This window comes from Struthio camelus, chromosome 5 (genome assembly GCF_040807025.1).
Source record: "Struthio camelus isolate bStrCam1 chromosome 5, bStrCam1.hap1, whole genome shotgun sequence".
Lineage (NCBI taxonomy): Eukaryota > Metazoa > Chordata > Aves > Struthioniformes > Struthionidae > Struthio > Struthio camelus.
Genome location: NC_090946.1, coordinates 57,576,450 through 57,598,449, shown reverse-complemented (window position 1 = coordinate 57,598,449; position 22,000 = coordinate 57,576,450). Strand labels below are relative to the sequence as shown.

The 22,000-nt window shown below is 53.2% G+C and overlaps 1 protein-coding gene across 4 annotated transcripts in view; it reads left to right on the top strand.

Moving 5' to 3' along the window:
- Positions 1-22,000, top strand: part of LTBP2 (latent transforming growth factor beta binding protein 2) — an 85,477-nt gene that overhangs the window by 60,098 nt on the left and 3,379 nt on the right. Inside the window, exons 10-34 of one of the 4 annotated variants that reach the window (XM_009670889.2) lie at positions 3,191-3,313; positions 3,882-4,046; positions 5,026-5,256; positions 5,827-5,849; positions 6,348-6,387; positions 6,851-6,943; positions 8,102-8,227; positions 8,680-8,808; positions 9,579-9,698; positions 10,664-10,783; positions 10,996-11,118; positions 11,349-11,474; positions 13,781-13,903; positions 14,217-14,342; positions 14,439-14,561; positions 14,819-14,950; positions 16,137-16,262; positions 17,131-17,274; positions 17,536-17,727; positions 17,863-17,943; positions 18,580-18,708; positions 18,962-19,102; positions 19,348-19,515; positions 20,078-20,353; positions 20,594-20,743. In XM_009670889.2, the coding sequence (XP_009669184.2) occupies positions 3,191-3,313; positions 3,882-4,046; positions 5,026-5,256; positions 5,827-5,849; positions 6,348-6,387; positions 6,851-6,943; positions 8,102-8,227; positions 8,680-8,808; positions 9,579-9,698; positions 10,664-10,783; positions 10,996-11,118; positions 11,349-11,474; positions 13,781-13,903; positions 14,217-14,342; positions 14,439-14,561; positions 14,819-14,950; positions 16,137-16,262; positions 17,131-17,274; positions 17,536-17,727; positions 17,863-17,943; positions 18,580-18,708; positions 18,962-19,102; positions 19,348-19,515; positions 20,078-20,353; positions 20,594-20,743 (3,330 nt within the window). Of the gene's footprint in view, positions 1-3,190; positions 3,314-3,881; positions 4,047-5,025; positions 5,257-5,826; positions 5,850-6,347; positions 6,388-6,847; positions 6,944-8,101; positions 8,228-8,679; positions 8,809-9,578; positions 9,699-10,663; positions 10,784-10,995; positions 11,119-11,348; positions 11,475-13,780; positions 13,904-14,216; positions 14,343-14,438; positions 14,562-14,818; positions 14,951-16,136; positions 16,263-17,130; positions 17,275-17,535; positions 17,728-17,862; positions 17,944-18,579; positions 18,709-18,961; positions 19,103-19,347; positions 19,516-20,077; positions 20,354-20,593; positions 20,744-22,000 lie in introns of all 4 variants that reach the window. The other 3 variants (XM_009670888.2, XM_009670890.2, XM_009670891.2) reach the window with 3 other exon arrangements.

Genomic DNA, 22,000 nt, shown 5'->3' with positions numbered 1-22,000 from the left:
GAGCTGGAGATGATGGTAGGGAGGTCTACGATACACTGTAGTGACTGCACTGGACATACACCTGCGCCCTGGTGTCCATGTCTCCTTGTGTCCGTTGCTAACTCAAGTCCTATTTGCTCACCAGACCCAGCCTGCACCTTTCTGCTGCAGGCTGCCTGATCCACCATGGCTGCTTCTGAGGAGCACCAATCAGTTTGTGTGAGGTATGAGGAAGCAGATGAGACAGCTTATGGATCTCAGTTTATGGGCCTCTAGGCCTCTTCCTCTGGGTCCAGCTGTGTCTCTGGCATGCCATAGTGGGTAGGAGTGTGTGGTGCAGAGCTTGCCTGCCTGCCTCTGTTCCCCTTGGGGATTTCCACTGTGGGTGAGTCTTCTGCTGCCAGTGGAAAAGAGGGGGTTGGAGTAGGGCCAGGATGTGGTCCTGTTTTATATTAAGCGCACAAAGCCGAGCCCTTGGTGCTTGTTTGTCTTGCACTCTCATTACTCTAATCCCTTCAATCCCTTTGCTTATACATAGGCCAAACACCTCATCCGTTTGGTGTGTCAGAATGACAAGGCATTCAAGTGGTGCCAGGGAGTGAGACAGATGAACCCCGAGGCTCTTCTGGAGAGCCCAATCTTCTTCTCTGAGTGGGGTTTATAGCACATTTGGCCACTGGTTCTGCTTCTCATGATCTCTGTCCTCTACTTAGCACAGGACAGGAGACTAGTACTTGTCACAAGTGCTGTCACAGCCACCCCTTCTTCCCAGAGTAGCAAGAGAGGGATAGGCAAGTGGCACTGCTATGCACAGATTTTCTGTATCATCTAGAATAGAAAGTCTTTGTTGATTGCTCCTGTCTATAGACTGCTGCACCTCCCTGTAGCATTAATATTTCCGATTGGTCAAACATCATAGCCTGACCCTGACAGCCCCAGTGTGTCTCAACCATGTATGGGGCAGGTGGTAGGATGAAAGGAGGAGTTCAAGAGCACAGAACTGGAGGGGACCTCCTAGCTCGTTAAATCAAAACTCTGGCTGTTGTGGCTGGCTGTGTGATAGCCTCACTTTCACCAAGCAGTGATGCTCCGTCTCCAAGGAATAAGGTAGTGCTAGGAAAGCAGTTTCTGAGCCCAGCTGTTCTGAGCTAAGCTTTTCTCATGTCTCTGTTCTTCAGAGTGTCCCAGCAGCCCTCATTTACACCCGTTCCACATTGAGTCAGTCTCTAGAGCACCACCAGGTACTCTCAGGGCATCTGATGTCTCACCAGAGCCTTATATGTGCATTAGGACTACCCTGTGTCTTCAGAAAGCGTTTGTCATGGTGCTACCTAGCATCACATTTGCCTTTTTCACAGCAATGGGATGCTGGCAGCTTACAGTTGTTCTGGGAGCACTCAGGTCCCTCTTACTGGCTGCTCCCACCTGATGCACTCTTAGCTTGTGATAAATGTTTTTGTAGTTTGTCCACAAGTGCTACTGAGGTTCATCCCATTCTTACCACTCCATTGTACAGTCCAGATCTTCCTCCACTGTTCGTGCCTCATGACACAGTGCATTTCATCAGGACACTTACTTTTTTTGGGCCAAGGTCTTCACTGAAGATATAAAGCCAGACCAAGCCATGAGGAACGCTCCCTCCTTGCCCCTTCACCCTGAAACCTGCCCTCAGCTCCCCCTTTACACACCTTTTGTGAATTCCCATCTTCTCCAGCTTAGCTAATACATTCCTATGTGGTGCTGTAGGATAGGCTTTACTGCAGGCCAAATAGATAAGATCTATGGTGTTTCCCTTCTGGAAAACCATTTCCCTTCCCAAAGGCTGTGTCTTATGTTGCATGCTGAGTCAGTAGCAGAGGCAGTGCTTGAACTTGGTGACTTTCTGCTCACGCAGCCTGTTCACAGAAAGGCACAGTACAGTGGCAAGCTGGAGATTGGCCCCCTGTTCTTCTGCTTGGCACTTGGGCACTGTGTGTGAGGATCAGTCACTGCCCTCTGTGTGCGTGGGCCTGTATTTCTCAACAAGGATCCTCTGTGGTGGGCTGCTCCAGATTAGCAGGACCAGGGGTTGAGTTAGAGGACAAGACTTGCCTTCCAATCAAGGCTCACAAACATGACCCTAAGGGCTGTAAGAGTGATCTTAACAGGATGGCTCATCAGAGGCACCACATCTGTTTTCCATGAGTATTCCAGAGCAGAACAGTCATTTGAGAGCCATCTCTGCAGCTGCAGCAAGTGAGCTCTGTGCAGCAGATGTGGGATTGCTGTTACCACGGAGGTTCCCACCAAACTGCTCAGTGTAGAGGCTGCCTAGGACACCTGTGTGGCTGAGACCCGGGCTCTGACTTGGTGCACCTGATGGGAGGCTCTGGGCTAAGGGGACCTGAAGGAGGAATGACGGAGTAGCATTGACATCATCTGATTTGACAGCACAGAGCCAAGAGTGAACAACAAAGATGGTGATTCCTTCCCATCTGTCAAAGGCAATTGCATCACTGCAAGCCCCAGAGACTAAAGAGCGACGGGCACTTGAGGCAGTGACAAGGAGAACCATATGCCTGCAGCCAGACAGACTATGCAGCTCATCCAAGAGGCCTGAGAAACAAGGCTTTGTGGCAAGAGGCAGCCAACGCCTGTGATGTGGAGGGAGGGCTGAAATGTCCTGGATTATCAGAGCATCATCCCAACTCCCAGATTCCCTACGTCTCCCATCCTCCAAGAGCTGTGGCTAAACTAGAGCCTCTGCCAGTACCTGCACTGGCCACTTATCTCTGTGCCCTTCCTGGGAGCTCTCAGTGAGTCCTGGCTCAGCTGTCCCTAACGCCATAGCAAGGAAGGTACCTAACCTCTGTGTGTGGGAGCACCCTGGCACATGACCCCACTGACTGCTGCTCTCTTTCCCACTGTGGCCTGATTCTGCTGAGACCAGCTCATCTGGAAGGTGAAGGATAACAGTAACCTTCTGCTCCTGCTTGGGGTCACTCTTAGCCTGTGGGAGAGGAGGTTGGAAGGCATCAGAGAACAGCGTGTTGATTTTGTAATCAGTTTGCAGGCACCATCCAGGCTGTGGAGGCTGGCTTGACTAAAAAGCAGTAGGGGAGAGCTCCACTCTTCCTCACAGTCCTTCTCATACCCAGCAAGGGCTTCCAGGCCCTAACTAGGCAGCAGGGTCAAGGTCTCTTGGCTGAGCCAGTCTTTCTCTTCCACACAGATATCAATGAATGCCTGATGCAGGGCCTGTGCAAAGATGCTGAGTGTGTGAACACCCGTGGCAGCTTCCGCTGCACCTGCAAACCTGGCACCATGCTGGACCCATCCCGCAGCCACTGTATCTGTAAGTGCTCCAGAGAATCCCCGAGCTGGGAAGGGGCAGTTGCCCAAGGCCCTCCAGGTATGAGCAGGATCACACAGATCGGGAGCTGAGTCGGGGCTGCAGTATGCTTTGTGCCTCTTGCAAGGGTGTGTGGGTGCAGAGGGAGACACTGTGTGCCTGTACGCTGTTTTGTGTGTGTGTACATGGGTACCTAGATCCCTCCTCAGACAGGGCTCTTCCCTGTGGGCCTCTCATGGTCTTCTGCTCGTGTTCACTGCAGAGCCCTGAGGGAACGTGCGTGTGGTGCAGTAGTAGTGTAGGAGTAGTAGTAGTAGTGTAGAGGAGAACAGCTTCCCTGTTTGACAGAGCTCCCACAGGAGCTGAATTAACTTGGGGATTGGCGCAGGTGGGGGTAATGGCCTGATGATTTATGGCCCAGAGGGTTTTCTGGAATGAGAATGGGGCAGTTCTTAGGATAGGGTGGGAGGTACAGGCAAAGAGTAGGCCTGAGGTGGAAAGGCTGAACATCCTTTCTCTCTTTGGTCAGGGTAGAGCTTGATGTCAGGCTGACTCTGCTGTTGTGTTTCAGCGGACAAGGCAGTGTCCATGGAGCAGGGGCTGTGTTATCGCTCAGCAGTTGGAGGTGTGTGCTCCTTCCCCCTCTCCCATCGAATCACCCAGCAGATTTGCTGCTGCAGCCGTGTTGGCAAAGGCTGGGGGAAGAACTGTGAGAAGTGCCCTGTGCCTGGTTCAGGTGAGATATGCCCACTTTGGCTTTGCCTGCTGTGATTAGACTGGGGCTTGGCTTGCTTGAACTTATGTTCTCTTCTAGCTCCTTGCCTACAGCCAGCCCACAGTGAGGCAAGGGTTATACAGTCCAGGGAACAGTGTATAGACCAGGACTTGAGCTCAGAGGTCTGTGAGACACAGCACTAGACCATGTACATGGCTGCAGGACCTGCAGCAGAGGCAGACCTGTGATACAGGTGCAGCAGTCCAGGGAGCAGACCTGGGTAATATCAGGTGGATACCGAAGTCCCTGGTAAGAAAACACTGTGCACCAGAGGGAGAGCACAGCTGTATCTGTGCCTAGCTTTTCTTGACAGCTCTTTCCGTCTCACTCTGCCTCCCTTAAAATGAATGTTTCATCTACTGCTGGAATGACAGCCAGGTGAGGAGGAGTTTAACATCTCTCAGCATACAGTGTGAAGGAGACAAAAATGAATTATTTGGGGATGGGAAAAATCTGCGGGTGGTTTGTGCGGAGTATCCTGAGTGATGTGCAAAGCCCACAGTGCCAGGGTATCATGGGTTCACTTTTATCTGCTCCCTCGCTCAGCTTCAACCTTCATGCAGCATGATCTCTCCCCAGCAGTACTGTCCCAGGGGACAGATGTAGTTCTTGGTGTCCAGGAATGCTGGCCAGAACCTGTTAGAAACCTACCCTGCACTATGAGCCAATTCCTTCCGCTTGAAGCATCCACCCACTGCAGCCCAGATGTGTTTCTACCATGATTTAACCCTTAGAAAACTTCAGAAGAGGATAGGCTAGGAGAAACTGTCACCTACATTCACATACAGACACTGTAGGCCTATCTGTTTTTACTCCTTCCTTCACTGTCCCACCTTCAAGTCTGGGTGCTGTGAGCCAGGTTTTGGATTTGTGGTCTCTGCATCAGCCTCTTCCTTTCACCTCCTACCCTCTAAAGCTTTGGCTTGGTTTTCCCTCACAGAAGCCTTCAAGGAGATTTGCCCAGCAGGACATGGCTACACCTACTCTAGCTCTGATATCCGCCTGTCCATGAGAAAGGCGGAGGCAGAAGAGCTACCGCTCAGCTTGGAAGAGCAAGGGCAAAGCAGCAACTGGACATTAGATTGGGCAGGAAGAAGACAGCAACTGCAGGACAGCTTGCGTGGGAGCATCCTGGAGACCTTCCCCCACCCTGGCACCTCAGCAGGAGAGGGTAGTGTGGGATCTGATGCTCAAAGCTGCTCCATCCTGGCCTATAGCAAGGAAGGGCAAATTCCCAGGCCCTGTCTTGTCCCCATGGCTGGATTTCTAGTTGATAGGGGCTCTTTGCATATATGTGGATATGCAAAGTGTCTTTCAGTCTGACCAGTATTCCCGGGGCACTAGACGCAAGCTCTTCAAGCCTTTGGAGAGGAGGTTGAGAGTTCTAGCCTCCTGTGATTACATCTTTGCAACTGGTGCTGGGTGGCCAGGCTACCTCTGCTTGGACCTTAGGTCTGTGTGGGAGCCTTGGCACTACAGTCCTTAGGCCTTTGTCTGGTACAGCCAGAGAGAAGTATGACTGACTGCTTGTGCCAGCATTTGCTGGAGTGGAAGCTCCTGGGGTCTGTGAAGAGCTGGGAGAGGAGTCCTGGTGGGCTGGCTTTGAGAGCAAGCTCTTACTGAGGACAATGAGGGATTCAGAGGCAGTATCTGGGAGGCGGGTGATGTTAGAGCAGCCAAGACTCAGGAAGGATGGCAGACTATCTTGTCTCTACTCACCAGGCCCTGTTTCACTTTCCAGGTGAAGTATCTTCTGCTGGACAGGTGAGTAAGGCTCCTCTCACTAAGCCTGTGTGTATCTGTGGTGGTATGAGGAGCAGGAGGAGTGATGTGTATCATATAAATAGATGATGGGGAGGTGTGAAATGTGATCAGAGATAGGGCTAAGGAGAGCAAATATCTTCTGGCTAAGGGAACAGAGTGTGAACTGCAGACTCTTCCACATTGAATGAGCTGCTGTGGCTGAAGTCACTGCACCACCAGTACCCTACACTGTGCAGACCCCTACCCTGGAGTGTCTAACTGAGAAGTCAGAATGTAAAGTGGGATGCCAAGGTCCAGAGGAACTGTGCTTTGTTCAGGATGAGGTGCTCAGAGTAACGGTAGCCCTGCCGTGTACACCCACTCACAGCAGCTCCTCCTCCCATAGCAGTGTTTCAGAGTGCAAGAGGAGCCAGAAAGTGGGTAGGGCAGTGTCTCTGGGAAATTACCTTTCAGCTGCGTTCACGTGGGAAGAGACAGTCTTATGTTTCTGTCCCTCAGGGCCCTGCTGATGCCACCCCAGAGCCTGCTACGCACACCGGTAAGTGCCCAGCTGGCATATGGTCAGGGTGGTAGTGGAGAAGAGGTTTTGAGCTGCCTCCTCTGCATGGCACCAGTCAGTGCTGGGCAGGATGGGCTCCTGGCTGTTCTGGCTAAGGGTCAGTGCAGAGGGAGTCCTCGTTACACAGTGGGTGGATGATCTGAGATCTGGAGCAGCTCTGGAGCAGCCAATGTGGGGATGTGTAGGGATGTGGGGATGTGTTGCCTCTCGAGCAGGCCATGCTGGCTCTATAAGGAGTGACACAGATAAATTTTTTTTTAAATAACAAGATGGTGAGGTTTCTGCACCTGGGCCTGATATTACCCCTGCCTTTTCCTGTAAGCTGTCTCGGGGCTGTGGGTGCTGGGATACCGAGCATGGGCAGATCTTGGGCAGACACTTGTGTCTGGGATCCCAGGCTGGAGCTCATGTCTTTCTTATTCTTCCTCAATCATCTCAGCAGAGAAAGAAGAGTCCCTGCATGCTCCCCCCAGGCCTGGCACCACTACCCACCACGTTGATGCAGCTCCAACACAGATGCCAACACAAGGCTCAGGTGTGTGTCCACAGCTCTTGGGGATTTCCCTCCTCTATGTGCCTGGAACTACAGGGAAACTGTGCCCAAAGCTCTGTACTAGGGTTTTCTCCTTTCCCAGCCCTCTTGTCTTCCCACATGCCCCACTTGACTTCCTCCCAAAAAGTCCCTGGCATAACACCCTGGTGTGTTGTCGCTGCCTCACCCACCCTGTCCCAGCCTGACCCTGACTGCTCCCAGCCTGGGAAAGACAGCCGGATGTGGGGAGATATGAGAGTGATCCTGTACAGGGAGCAAAGAGTTTGGCTTTCTGTGTCCTTCCCTGCCTGCAGTTCGTTCGTCTGACACAGCATGGCAGTGACTCCCAGAGAAGGGGAATCACATGCTTGCTCCAGTGTCTTTGGCACCATTCCCCTCTGCAGCAGAGTGTTGAGTCACTGGGAAGTCAGAGTGGAAGGGGAAGCACGTGGCTCCCAGGGGCGGGTTGTTTACTGCACGGATAACAAGAACTCTGTTGTTGCAGGGTTGCCTAAGTGTCTGGGAGTGCAGCCCCTGCTCCTCTGCACAGGGCTGGAGCACTTCTGGGAGAAGGCCTGGCGGAGGCACCTTGCTATGGAATGTGCCTCCATCAATAGCCTTTTGTTTGAGGTTGGTCTGGCTGTGGGCCTGGCCGAGCACTTAGAGGTGTGTAGTATCACTGATGGCCTTCTCCTGCACCCCTTTGCCTCCCCACCACTGGCTGACCCCTGTTCAATGGGGCTGTAGGAAGGCAGGTGAGTGTCCTACCCTGCTCTGGCCTCAGAAGGAGCCCCTTTGAATGTGCCATGCTCTGCCAGCAGCTGTTCTCCAAGGCCTCTCGTCTGTATGGGGCTGGCTGGTTTCATAACAGCACCTTGTGGGCTTGGGCTCAGTTATGCAGGGGACTGGGGCATCCCAGCTCAGTTCAGGGCCAGAGGAGGGGGCAAGGTCCGCACTTGAGGATGTCATGTCCTCCCTACAGCTCCATGGACACAGGCTGCCTGAAGATTAGAGGAGCAAGCTGGGCCTGCTCCATTACTGTCCAAGAAGGGAACACGGGGACAGCAATCTCCCAGGAGTGTTAGTGGGGACACAAGACAGACCTTGGACTTCTTGCACCCTTTAGGTGCTGCCCCCAACCTTATGCTTTCTTCACCCCAGGGACTGGTAGCTGTGCCTCTTCCCCCCTTTCCTGTGGAGAAGGCACTTGTGTGCTCACCGTGGATGGATACAGCTGCTTGTGTAACCCTGGCTATCAGTTGCACCCCAGCCGCCTCAGCTGCATTGGTATGTTGACACCTTTTTTGTTTCAAGAGGTGAGCAGGGAGATGTGGGGCATCACAGCCCCATGCCAGAGTGCAACAGGCAGGTTGGCATGTGAGGCACTGAGAGTTCAGGGCAGTGCTGACCTTCAGCTCTCTCCAGCCTGTAGAAACTTCCCAGTACAGGAGAGGAGCTAGTCACCTGTCTCACTTAAGCAGTCCTGGGGCCAGAGGACACCTGCTCTGACCAGCTTCCCCAGCCTTTGTGCTCAGGGGAGGTTCAAAGAGCAGGCCCTCAGTACTCGCAGGGTGCCTGGTAGGGCTCGACGGACACTTTGGTCATGCAGATTCCCTGAGGAAAGGTTTTCTGGCATCTCTACTGGGCCCCTGCCCACCCTGTGCCCCACAGAGTTCAGGCCTGGAGGGAGGGTCAGCAGGAAGCTGCTCATGGTGACTGCCTTTCTTGCCTGAGCCCAGATGAAGATGAATGCCTGAAGGATCCTTGTGCTGGAAAAGGTCGCTGTATCAATAACGTGGGCTCCTATTTGTGTCTCTGCTACTCTGGGTACACCCTGATCGTCTCAGAGAACATGCAGATCTGTCAGGGTAAGTGATATGCCATCTGGCCCAGGACTGCCACCAGCCCAGGGTGAGGGAGAAGCTTCTTCTGAAAGGCCCCCCCCAGTTGGGTCTTTCCAGACTCATCTTTCATTTGATTCGCTCTCCCTCCCTCACTCTTTCTCATCTGCATATATACACACATGCACATACTCCCTTCTTGCAGGTCTGGCCTGGGAGACCCTGATCCACAGGGATCACTCTCTCTTGCTCACTCAGGGACAGGACCCTGTCGTGGAAGATGGCAATCAGCAAAGACCGCCTTAGAAATCCCAGTGAGCTCTGCTCTGCCCTACGCAGGACTCCTCAGCTCACATGCAGACATCTTCCATTGCCCTTTGCTGACAGTTTGGGAGGAGTGAGTGGTGGGGGAAGGGAGCTCACTAGAGTGTAGTTGCTTGCTGGGGTGAAGGAAAGCTGCTTTGCTTTGTTACTGCTCTACGTTTGTCATCAGCTGGAATTTGGGCTGAGCAAGGGGGAAGGCCTTGCTCCATCTAGTTGTGGCACATGGAGGTGATAAACATCAGCAGGGCAGGCCCATGGGGATAATGGACAGGAGCCTGCAATGCCAGCCCTGATCACTGGTATAATGGCAGAGGAGGGGTCTAGGGATGGCCTGAGATGGCGATGGAGGATAGTCCTGGCATGGCTCATCCTTGGGCAGAGCCTGTTGCAGGTGGAGCAGCTCCTCTCCTGCAGCCAATCTTCTCCACGCTGGAAGGTGAAGACTTCAGGACTGTCTCCTTGTGTGTTGCCAGATCGGGATGAATGTGTCCAGCCCTCCACATGCCCCGGGCAGCAATGCATCAACACTCCTGGCTCATACCACTGCGAGTGCAAGGAGGGCTTTGTCATGAACCCCAGAGGACAGTGCGAAGGTGAAGTTTGCTGCTCCCTCTTCCCCTGCACCTCAAATCCAGCCAGAGCTGAATACCTCCTTCCCTCACTGCTTGGTTGCCCTGGAAAGACATTCTTGTCTGCTGTGTACCTCCTGTGACAGCCAGATGTCCCCTCCTCACCCTGCAGGAGTGACAGGCTTTCCTGGGCTGGTTGAGCTCTCTCTAGATCCTCTCCCATTTCCCCACAAAGAGTTCCACAGCACACTGGGACCAACCTGTGCTGGCTTTCCAGTCTGGGAAGAGATGGCTGTGCTTTTTAGTGCCAGGTTGATTCTGTCACCATATCCCTGTGCTGCCCAGTACGTTGAAGGGAGAGAAGGCTGCAGAGACTCATACCACCTGTCCCCACAACATTCCATTCATCTGAAATGACCTGGGCCTTTGAGAGCATTTGACCTTGTGAGCATATGGTCTGCCTGGTCAAAGATCTTTCTTTCTCGGTAGCCTTTTTCCCAATGGAGGATGGCAGCACATTTAAGGATACAGTGTAGAAATTAGAGTGTGTACAGAATGCTGCTGTCCCAAACATAGCCTTCAGGAAGTACTGGCTTTAAGGACTTCATGAGCTGGAGACTGCATCCTAATCATAGTTATGAAAACTCCTAGTGAAACAGCCCTGCATAGATGTTGTCTGATCTCTTTCTGCACCTGTACATATTTCTGGTCTTGACAATGTCCTGTGGCAGTGACTTGCACTGCTGGATTATGTCAGCCCTCAGGGGTAGTTGTAGGTTCCCAAATGATAATTGAGATTCTAATAAATGTCGCCCAAGCCCTGAAGAACTCAGCACTCCTGTCCTTCGGAATCATTGTCTTGAAGGGGGATTCTGAGGTTCTGGCTGTAGAGACATTCTGGAGAAGCCTGCAGTGTATGTCTTTCGGAGCCTGAAAGGAGTGTATTGGGGTTTTTTTGTGTGTGTGGTGTTTTTTTTTTTTTTTGGCAGATATCAATGAGTGTGTGGACCCCAGTCCTTGCCCCAATGGAAAGTGTGTCAATACCCTAGGGGCCTACAAGTGTGTCAGCTGTCCAGATGGTTATCAGCCCAGGAATGGGAGATGCATTGGTGAGGAACTTGGGCACTCTCAGGAAAGCACACTCATGGCAGTGCTATGTGCAAGCCTCAAACAGAGTGGGGGGCATATGCAGCACATTTCTCCAGGGGACAGACAATGTCTGTGGCCAGAGCACAGAACCCTTGTGGTGCGAGCGGTGGAGATGGCCCAGGGTCTCTGAGCACCCTTGCCATGCTGTATTGCCCTTTGCTATGTCACGCAGATGTGGACGAGTGCCTTGTGGAGGGGACCTGTGCTCATGGACAGTGTGTCAACCTGGACGGCTCCTTCCGTTGTGCCTGCTACCAGGGCTACGAGGTGGCACTTGATGGGAAGAGTTGCCAAGGTACTGGGGAGCTCTTGGTTCAGACCCATCACCCTCAGAAGTGTTGTGCACCCAATCCAGAGGTTTTCTTGGGCTCTTCTTGAGTGCTTGGCTCTGCTGCCGATAATTAGTACTGAGCCTCTGGCCCCAGTGTTGGCCTCTTCCCTCAACACAGTTGCTCCTGATCCCCCTGCTCATGGTTTCTCTCTGTCCTTCCTGCTCATCCCACTCTCGCTTGTGTGTTTATGCAGACATCGACGAGTGTACAGCTGAGGCTGCCTGTCCCTCTGGACTCTGCCTCAACACTGAGGGCTCCTACTCCTGTGTGGCCTGTGATTCTGGCTATGCCGTGTCCAGAGATGGCAGCATGTGTGAAGGTATCCCTTTCCCAGGGGCAGAGGAATAGGCACTGAAGGGAATGAGTTCCCAGGAAAAGGGGTACATAGCCATAGCTGGGTTATCAGTGGGGTCTGAAGATTTCTATAGCCTTACAATCATTCTCCATCTCTTTACTGTTATTCAAGAGCTCTGCTGTGACAGGTATATGTGGTAGAATGTTAACACAAGTATGGATCTGCGTTGGTTGCATTGCTCAGACATGAAAGGGACCCATGTGAGAGAACCCAATATTCCAGCCCTACAGCTCGACTGCCCTAGCACAGAGAGGAAAAACTCCCTCTCTCCCTGGCTGCTGGCCTCCAGGATATGTCCTGGGCCATTATTAGAGTGAGCTCAAGGCAGACTCCCTATTTGGGGCAAGGGAAGGAAGAGGACGGAGCTGGCAAAGGTATTTGGTTAAAGATTGCCCCATGGACTGACGATTTCTCTCAGAGAGCCACAGGGCTCTGCAATCTGCACATAGGTGACAGACAGCCTCCTGGAGGAGCTTGCCTTTGATGTGACTCTCAGAAGTTCCCCGTGCATGGGGGCCTCCAATAGGGTAAAAGAAGGTGGTTTTCGTCCCTCTCTTTTCCTCTGTATTGGTATCTGAGAAATCCAGTGTGAAATGATGTCACTTTCCATGTGATTTTTGGGTGAGATGGAAGAACCATGATTTCATAGAATCACAAAATAGTTGGGGTTCCAGGGGACCTCTGGAGATCACCTAGTTCAACCCCCCTGCTCAAGCAGGATAGGCTAGAGCAGGTTGTCCCCGACCTTGTCCGGTTGGGTTTTGAATATCCCTTAGGACGGAGACTCCACAACCTCTCTGGGCAACCTGTTCCAGTGTTCAACCACCCTCACAGTGAAGAAGCGTTTTCTTGTGTTCAAGTGGAATTTCCTGTATTTCAGTTTGTGCCTGGGTTTGGTCCCTTCTGTCTGCCCTCCCCCTTTTCCAAGACTCCACATGACCCCCTTGTCAGCCACCTTGCCCTGGCTGTGTCATGAGGGCTCCTTATCAGGTTTTGGTGCTGTTTGGGTTACACTGACCCAATGGCAGGATGGCATGTTCTTTCCTGCCTCAGCTGGTGGCCTTGTCTCTGGATCTGGGTTTTGTATTTGAAGAATGATAAGGGTTTCATGATAGTTTTGTGATAAATAAAGTAGGTTATGGTTCATCTCCAAAAGGATGCAACAGCATTCCTGCTGCTTGTAACCCTTTGAAGCTGAGCCGTTGGGCGCTATCCTGCCTGAGGTGGTAGGGAACAATGATCATTTATGCTTATAGCATACTCAGTGCTCTGCAGAGAGGAAGAAAAGGTCCCTGTCTTGAGCACAGGAGCTGCCACTCTCAGTGCTTTAGCTCCTGGCAGGGGAAAATGGTAGAGCAGGACCTTCTGCACCAGCATGTCTTCTGCTGCCTGAATACTAGCCCTTACAGGAAAGTACCTCCTTCCTTCTGCCTTGCACATGGTTTCTGGAAAGGAGGGCAAAGACCTTTTAGGTAACTGTCCTGCAGAAGGTGGGAGTGATGAACATCGTTGCTGCTTTGAGGCTGAGCATGGAGACTTGCCTTCTGCCCTTGCCCCATGCACACATGCACCATGGGCTCTACAGGAAACTGCAGTCTGCTGGCATCGCACAGCCCTCCATTAGAAGGAAGGCATGAACTCTGTCCTCTGTTGTGAGCAAAACTCTCAGAGTATCAGCGGTCTCTGGCTAAGGCCTGGAGGGAGCTGGGGTGAGAGGGTTTGCTGGAGGCTCTGCAGTTGGGTAAGAGCTGATATAGGCCCCTGCCTCTGCATAGAAGGGTATCGTAGGCAAGTCTGGCAGGTAAGAAAGCAGACCCAGAGAAGGCGTTGCTGGTCCTGGATTGATGTCTGCTCTTGTGCACTTGACCGAAGAGAAGGTTCGTCAGCAGCTGTGGGACTGTGTTGGGCTCTTGGTGGTCACGACAGCCAGAGCAGAGCTCCAGTGGAGGTGGATACTGGGGCTAGCACCCTGTGAGATTGTCTGTGAGTACTCAGCTCAGGGCTGGGATCCAGTTCACCCAAGTGCCTTAGGAGGCGTGCATACGTGTGTGTGTGTGTGTGCGCGCGCGTGCATGTGTATGTGTGTAAAAGGTATAGGCTGACTTCTAACACCCTAATAACAGTGAGTCTTTGCCCTCCTCTGACTGTGATGGGGTGCTCTGTGAGGGTGCCCTGAGCCTACCTTGCAGGCTGTCAACTGGGTGATGGCTGTGCTAGGTAGCGGCTGCAGCTGGGGCCTTACTCTGTGCTGTGACATTCTGTTTGGGCAGATGTGGACGAGTGTGAAGATCCTGCCATTCAGTGTGTGGGAGGAGAGTGCAGGAACACTCCAGGGTCCTATCAGTGCCACTGCCAGGCTGGCTTCGAGTTCATCAACGGCACCATGTGTGAAGGTACAAGTCCCGTCCCTGTAGCCCTCTGGGTCCCCAACATGCAGCCTCCCCATGGATTCCCTTTTTCTCTTGGCAGGGAAGATGCCAGTACCAAAGTAGGTGATGCCACCATGCTGGGCACACCTGTAGGGTGGCCAAACACAAAGTCACCATGGATGCGGAAGAGCCTCGTTGTCTCAATGACAAGAAAGCCAGGGTGACCACAAGTCCTAGGGGGCTGCCTCTGAGGGACTGGAGGGGAGGATCCATGTGGCTTGGGTAAGGGATGTTTCCCAGAGGTGGGTGCATGGCTTTGATTCTTCTCCCTCTGCAGATGTGAATGAGTGCCTGAACAGCGAGATCTGCAGCCCCCATGGCGAGTGTCTCAACAGTCATGGATCCTACTTCTGCATTTGTGCTCCTGGCTTCTCAAATACGGCTGGTGGAGTTAGCTGCCAAGGTGAGCTGGCGAATGGCAGGGACATACCTCAGGTCCTGCCCTTCACCCCCTCCCCTGCTGCAAGAACTGAGGTGACAATTTTTCCTGCTCTTGCAGATGTGGATGAATGTGCAGACAAGTCCCGGTGCTTGCAAGGCCAGTGCCTGAACACAGAAGGCTCCTACAGGTGTCTGTGTGAAAATGGGTTCAAGCATTCCCAGGAGACTGATGACTGTGTAGGTGAGAGCTCATCCTGGGGGAGATCAGACCCCTGGGACACAGGGGGAAGGATGTAACCTCTGGCTGGTGCAGGGATGGAGCATTCTGGTTCCCAATGCCCAAAGTTGCTGATGGCTTCTAAGGAGGACTAGCAGTAGCTCAGGGTCTCTGGCAAATTGGATCTGGTTGATGCTGTGCAGTGGGCTAGCAGGGTCCTTATTTGACTATCCTTGTCCGTTTGCACTCCTCTTCCTGAACCTCTTGGTGCTGGCCTGCAGACGTGGATGAGTGTAAAGAATATGGGGATGCCATCTGTGGCGCATGGAGGTGCCAGAACAGCCTGGGCTCCTACCGTTGTATTATGGGCTGCCAGCCTGGTTTCCACTGGACCCCCCTGGGTGACTGCATTGGTGAGTACAGCCCGAGTGTCCCTGTCCCTCCTCCTGGCAGGAGTAAGGTGGCTGCAGGTCATCTCTGCCAGGGGTGTGGGGGAGGAGACAAAGGAGGAAGCATGTGGCCAGTGGGGAGACAGATAATGCTGAGAGCTTGTTTTCCTGGCTGAGCTGCCTGCTTATGTCTAGACTTCTCTCTTCCTGGCACCTGGAATAGACACTGCATTATGTTGCTTTCCCTCTCAGGGAGAGTCCTGGGCAGGTTACAGCCTTTCCAGGGCTGGGGCTGGACTGTAGCCCCCAGTAAGCTGTGCTTGCTGGGTCTACTGCCTGTTCCAGGCACATGGCAGGGGTGAGTGAGGGGAAAGGCTGCTGGTACCACAGCGTGTTAGGCTGTGGGGTCTAGGTTTGGAGTTCAGGCTCCAACCCTAAGCAAAGAGATAAAGGCAAAGGGGTTTCTGCAGTTTTTAAGGCTCCCTGTGGCTCAGAGGAGCTGCTGCCAACTGCTGGGCTCAAGGCTGTGCCAGTGCTCAACAGTTAGAGCACACGGAGCTGCTCCTGGCTTTGGGAGCAGCGGGCTGTGGACAGGCGGCTGTCCTGGCTGCTCCAGGGATATCTCCCTTACGCAGTGGCAGGAGAGGGGCAAGGTGCAGCCAGAGGACTATAGACAGAGGACTCGGTCACAACTGTCCAACCCCTCTGGGCTGGGGCAAGGCAGAGATCGCTTCCCTGCTTTGTGGCAAATGGAGAAGGTCAGCACGGTCAGGGGCAGAATGGCATCATCCTAGATCTATCTGCTCATCCCCACCCTTCTGAAACTGCCCTGCACACTTCAGATGTACCCTTGTACCTCCTGCTGCTGTGAGCCTGTAGGAACCAGGCTCCGTGTCCCTTTCCACCTCTGCAAAGACCTCTGCTACCCTCATTTGCCACCACCAGCCGCTTCCTGCGCTTCCCTTCCATCTCCTGCTCCTGTCTCACTACCCATTTGGCCTCTCTGCAGCTCTGGATGTTGCTAGAAGCTGCTCTAACACACACACTCATAGTAAGGTAGTGAGCAGGGCAGCCAGGCCCAATCCCTCACACCAAGGTAATGCCTGCTCTGTTCTCTGTGCCTCACGGTCAGAGCAGAAGTGGATGGGCTGGAGGAGTCCCTTGGAAGAGGTGTTTTCTAGGGTGATTCCTGCTCTCCTCTCTCCTGCAGACATAGATGAGTGTGCCAATGAGACGCTGTGTGGGAGCCATGGCTTCTGTGAGAACTCGGATGGCTCCTTCCGCTGCCTCTGTGACCGCGGCTACGAGAGCTCATCCTCTGGGCACTACTGCATTGGTGAGAGCCAGTTTCTCGGGCCCTGTCCCCCATGATCGCTCTATGGATCACTGAGGACGAGCCATTGGTAGATACTGGGGCCGTATGGGTCCGCTCCACAGCCCTCGTAGAGAAGTGCCTCCAGTGTGTGATTGCTCCCAGGGCATGGGCAGGGACTGTGTCCAGGCATGGAGAATCGCAGACAGACTAGGCAGTCTTTGGGGGCAGAAGCTGTCCCATCCTGTTCCCATTACACACCAGACTCTTAGGACTGCAGAGGAATGGGGCTCCATGAAAGAACAAGTGGCCTCCCTGTGAGTATGGAGCCCTTTTCTGTGCAGGTAAAAGGAAGCTTGCTTGGGGACTGCAAACGCCAAAGGTGTTAGAGAGGCCTTTTAACGGGTACCTAGAAAGAATGGGCAGGGCTGAATATAAGGAAAAACTTTTTTCACCATGAAGACCGTCAAGCAGTGGAAATGCCCAGAGAGGTCATGCAGTCTCCATCCTTGGAGTTTTTCGAGACCTGACTGAGTAAAGCCATGAGAAACGTGGTTTGAGCTCATAGCTAACCCTGCTTTGAGCAGGAGGTTGGACTAGAGGGGTCTCTTCCAACCTGAATGATCCTATGATCCTATGACTCGAAGCAGCTGGAGTTCATCCCCTGGGAACAGGGCAAGATGCACTTGCCAGACTTGTGTCTAGCCACAGTGTTAACAGAGCTCCCAGCTTTTCCCCAGTGGGGTCCATCTCCCTGTTAGTGGGTGACTCGATGCTGCAGACCATACAGAGACTGTCCACACTGAGACAGGGTTCCCCAGTGCATGGAGCAGCCACGCTCTCCTACTCTTGTTCTGTGAGCAGACATCTATCACTGCCCCTTGCTTTGCAGATGTGAATGAGTGTGAGCTGATGGTTGCTGTGTGTGGGACTGCACTCTGCGAGAACGTGGAGGGATCGTTCCTGTGCCTGTGCCCCAGTGACCATGAGGAGTACAACACAGAGGCTGGAGAGTGCCAGCCACGAGCAGCCATGGGTGAGATGCAGCTAGGGCAGGAGCATGGCAGCCCTAGTTGGAGTGAAGTACAGCTGGGGAGGTCACAGGGTGCTGGCCAGGGCCGCACAAGACCACCCAGGCATGGGTGAGGTTTCTTCTGGGAAGAGTTGAGGAACCAGGAGGGGTGGATCTGGGAAGGCCACTTTGCCAGTGATGGGTCTGCTCTGGGACCTCCTGGGTATGGGATGCTGCAGTGGGGTACAGAGGCCCCCATCCCATCTTTGCTCTGCTGTGTCCTAGAGGGCCCTGAGAGACGCACAGCCCGTCTCCCTGGCAGCGTGGAACGCAAGCAGTGTTACTATCACATCAGTGATGTTAGCCTGTGTGACAGTGTCCTGGCCAAGAACATCACCAAGGAAGAGTGCTGCTGTACTGTGGGGGCAGCCTGGGGTGACAACTGTGAGACCTACCCCTGCCCCATCTTAGGCACAGGTAGGACAATGGCCTCACCACTCCCTTTCCAAGCCCAGGCAGGGCCAGTGCTCTGCCCATCAGCTCCCAGTTTGGTTGTACTGATGAGCTGTTTGCTTTTTTCTCATCTCCCCTTGGCATCTGCCTCCTGGCCAGTGGAGTATGAAGAGATCTGCCCTCTTGGGAAGGGCTATGTTCCCCAGGAAGACTTGCTCTTAGGAGAAATCTCTTTCACAGGTACTAGCACCATTTTCTCTTCTTTCTTCCAGGGGAGAGAGTGATGGGAGTGGGGAAAGCCCTGCAAGGAGATGGATTCACAGAACTATCTTCCTAGGGTCGTGGTGGGGAATGTTTATGTCTTGCTCAAAGAAATGGCTGCTTCCCTCCATTCAGAGAAATCACAGATTCTCGGTGTCACCGAGCCAGTAGTGCCCCTTCTGCCAGTCCTGTCTCACTGCTGGCAGTGATTCTTTCTTGGTAGAAATCTCCCATGCGCATCTCAAACGAGAGATGGGGTCCAGCACACAGCACTTCCACCCACTGGGGGATTCAGATCAGCAACTGGTTGACTCTGAGGCACTTTACCTCCAGGGATTTGTGTTCTCAGCCTTCCAGAAGTGTTTGCATTTCCTGTTTGTGGAAATATCTTGCCCAAAGAGATCCCCTGTCGTCTGTCCTCAGGCTCTGCCTGTGGGTGCTTCCCTGTCTGCTTGCAGGCCTAAGGCAGATGGAAGAGGAGGAGGGCTCACTTTGGGGCCTGCTGGTGGACCAGGCTAAGATGCTGTGCTGGCTTTCTGCATGCACAGAGGCCAGCATGCCCTGCTTCCACGGCTCTGGCCCCTGAGACTCTCTCTCCCTCCATCTCTTTCTCAGATATGGATGAGTGTGAGATATTCGGCTCTGAATTCTGCCGCAATGGACAGTGTTTGAACACAGTGCCAGGCTACAAGTGCTTCTGCCGTACAGGCTACATCTATGACTCTAGCAGGCTCGAGTGTGTTGGTAAGATGGCCCCAAAGAGCAGAAGGGGCCTACACTTTGTGAGAAGGGTCAGCAGCAGTGTTGCTATGTTCTTTGTTGTCCCTGCTGTCTGTGTTGCAGGGCCAGGTCTGGCTGACAGGCTTCCTAGGACCTTCCTAGGAGAATGGGAGAAGAAGTGGCAGAGACCCCCCAGGGTCCTCATTTTGGCAGGGGTAGGCCTCTGTTGTCCGTGCTTGCCAGCCTAAAAAGTTGCTCTGTATTTGTGCATTGGCAGATCAGGATGAGTGTCAGAATGAAGTGTACTGCATCAGTGGTGAGTGTCTGAACACGGTCGGCTCCTACCACTGCTTCTGCAGCCTCCCCCTTGTGCTGGATGCAACTGGCAACCGCTGTGTGAACCTCTCTAGCAGGGCAGGTAAGACTAATTCCCTGGTATCAACCTACCTTTAGCCCAAACATTTTTGCCCTGCAGCTGAGCGCCTTCAGGGACATGCCCAGCCCTAGGGGCTGCCCACAAGGGAGCAGGGGCTCAGTGCCAGGCCCAGTTTGGAGCCTAGGATAGGCAAGGCAGGATATGGGGCGCATGTTTGTCCCTCTCCAGACGTGGGGGATTGCACCTTCCTTGCACCTTTCAGCATTCTTTGCTTATGTCACTCTCAGATGCCCTGGATGAGTACGAAATCCACTTGGATGTCTGCTGGCAGACTGTCTCTGACTACATCTGCCAAGATCTGCTGCACGGGGAGCAGACTACATACACAGAGTGCTGCTGTCGGCTTGGTGACGCCTGGGGACAGAACTGCGCACTCTGCCCACACAGGTCCTCTGGTGAGCACGCACAGGCATGGGCGATCAGCCCCCTGGCAGAGGTGGAGACAGGCTAGGCTGCGGCTGGTCGTGCCACACATGGTCGGCCACGTATGGCTGCAGCTGCGTCTCTTCTTGTTTTCCAAAGCAGTCCCAAGGACTGAGTGAGCTCCCCTGCCTCTCCAGGGGCTGAGGTGCAACAATGGAGTGGGATATAGCTGAAAACTGGTCTGAAATTATTCCAAGGCGTTTGAGAGGGGAGCTCTATGCTCCATACTGCTTCCCTACAGGCCTCAGAAGGCTCAGTCCTGCTCAGCTTAGGAGAAATGAGGCAGTGCCTGGGAGGTGAGCATACTGGGAGTTTGGGTTCACCGTTCAAGGGCTCCCTAGTCCCAGATAGGAGCTAGTCTCCTCAGAGATGAGGTCTCCATGAGCCAACTACAGAGATGCAGCTTTGGAGCCTTTTGCTACTGAGTGAAGGCCTGGTTTTGCCAGCCTAGTGTGGGCATACCCTCACTAGCTGTAGGAGGCTTAACTCTCTTGAGCCAGGCTATGCTGACCCTTTTTCTCTCATGGTTTGTAGCTGATTTTGCTTTCCTGTGTAATGGGGCCAGTGAAGACAGTGAGAGAGAGGCTGATCTCCAAGAAAGGCCTAGGTATGAGTACGGACCAAGCTTGGAAGACTCTCACTATGGCCTTACCAGTCCAGACATGGGCCCCTATTACAACTACTTGGAGTCTGAGTATGGAAACTCGGATGCTAGTTTCCCCCGGAGAGAACCCAACAATGAGTTTCATGGCAGCCCTCTTCACCATGGCCCAGTGCAGCCCCTGCCCCGCTACCTGCCCAGCCAAACTGGTGAGTACTGGGAGACACAGACAGGTGCCTTCCAACCCAGCATGTGTCCATGGAACTGCCTGGCAGTTCCCACCCCAACCACGTGCTTCAGGTTTGGAGTGAGCTCTCCCTCCCTGCTGCCCTCCCAGCTGCTCTGAGTTTGTTCTGGCCTCACCAGCACCATCCCACCACTTGCCTGACATCCCCTCTGCGGGCTGGAGGAAGGTCACCCCACTCTGATACCACCTTGACACCCTACAGGCCGCTTCGAGGGCTTTGAGGGGCTGCAGGCTGAAGAGTGTGGGATTCTCAATGGCTGCGAGAACGGGCGCTGTGTACGCGTCAGGGAGGGCTACACCTGCGACTGCTTTGATGGCTTCCAACTGGACATGACCCGCATGGCCTGTGTGGGTGAGTGGCTGCAGAAACAGAGAAGTGCATCAGCCCCAGAGGGAGTGCAGGGCCTTCTCTGCTCCCTTGTCCCCTGAGCTGGGGCTGTGCAAGGCAACATGGCTTTCACATCCCTTAGCTACTGCCGCTCTCTGCTGGTGCTAGCTGGGACAGTTGTCAGAGGATCCAGAAAAAGTATTCCCCACTTTCCCTAATGCTTCGTGCCCTTAGAGCTGGGAAAATCTTTCTAGTATTTCAAACTACCTCTTCCTTGCTAACAGCTAAATCAGTGCATCTTAGTTCATCAGTGAACATGGGGAGCAGCTGATGCTCTTCTTCATGTAATTTTCTTGTACATGATCAGCCACTGTTACTACATCCCTGCTTACTCTCCCCTAAATTCACCGGTACTTTGCACTCTACCCTAAGAGCCATGGTCTCGAAAGCTTCCTCATTCATCTCCTCTACATCCCTGCATCGTGTCTCCAAACTTCTTACAATGCAGCTCCCCCAGCCAGCCAGCAGAGGCCAAGGCCAAGGCCCTGGGCAGTCAGCAGAGCGGACAAAGACCCTCTCATTCCTTAGCCACGGCACTCGCTGCAGCTCCCAGCTTACCTTGTGTGACACAATCGTGCAACTTATTCACACAAAGCCTACTTCCCCAAATGCTGCTGGGCGCAACAGCTGCCTAACCCATTATTCCCTGTTCTCTCTGTTTTCCTTTTTGCAGTGCTTTGCACTTGTCTTTAGTGAATTTTGTCTGGTTGATTTTTGGACTGTTTCTGTGCTTTATCAGAGTAAGTCTGAACTCCAGGCCTCCTCTCCAGAGTATTTACAATTTGAGATCTCACACACACATTTTATAAGCATGTGGACTCTTCTTTTGTCCATGTTACTGACAATATTGAATGGAGTAGGGGTCAGCACAGACCCTGGCAGACTCCACTTTAAATGACCTTTATTTGAGCAGCCAACTCTTGCTAATTATCTTTTGAGAGCAGCTTTGCAACTCTTTGTGCAATTGCTGTAACTTCATCTAGACCATATTTTCTTAGTCTGCTTGAGAGTGTCACGTGAGAGTGTGTTGAAATCCTTACCAGGGCCAAGACATATCACACCCACTCTTTCTCCCTTATCTGAGAGGCCAGTTTTCAGGTCAATGAAGGGAACCAGATTGGTTTAACATAATCAGACCTTAACAGATCTACCCTGGCTGCTTAATGACCCTAATAGACTTTGGAGGGAGGGGAGTTCTGACCTAATCACTCAGAAACCTGT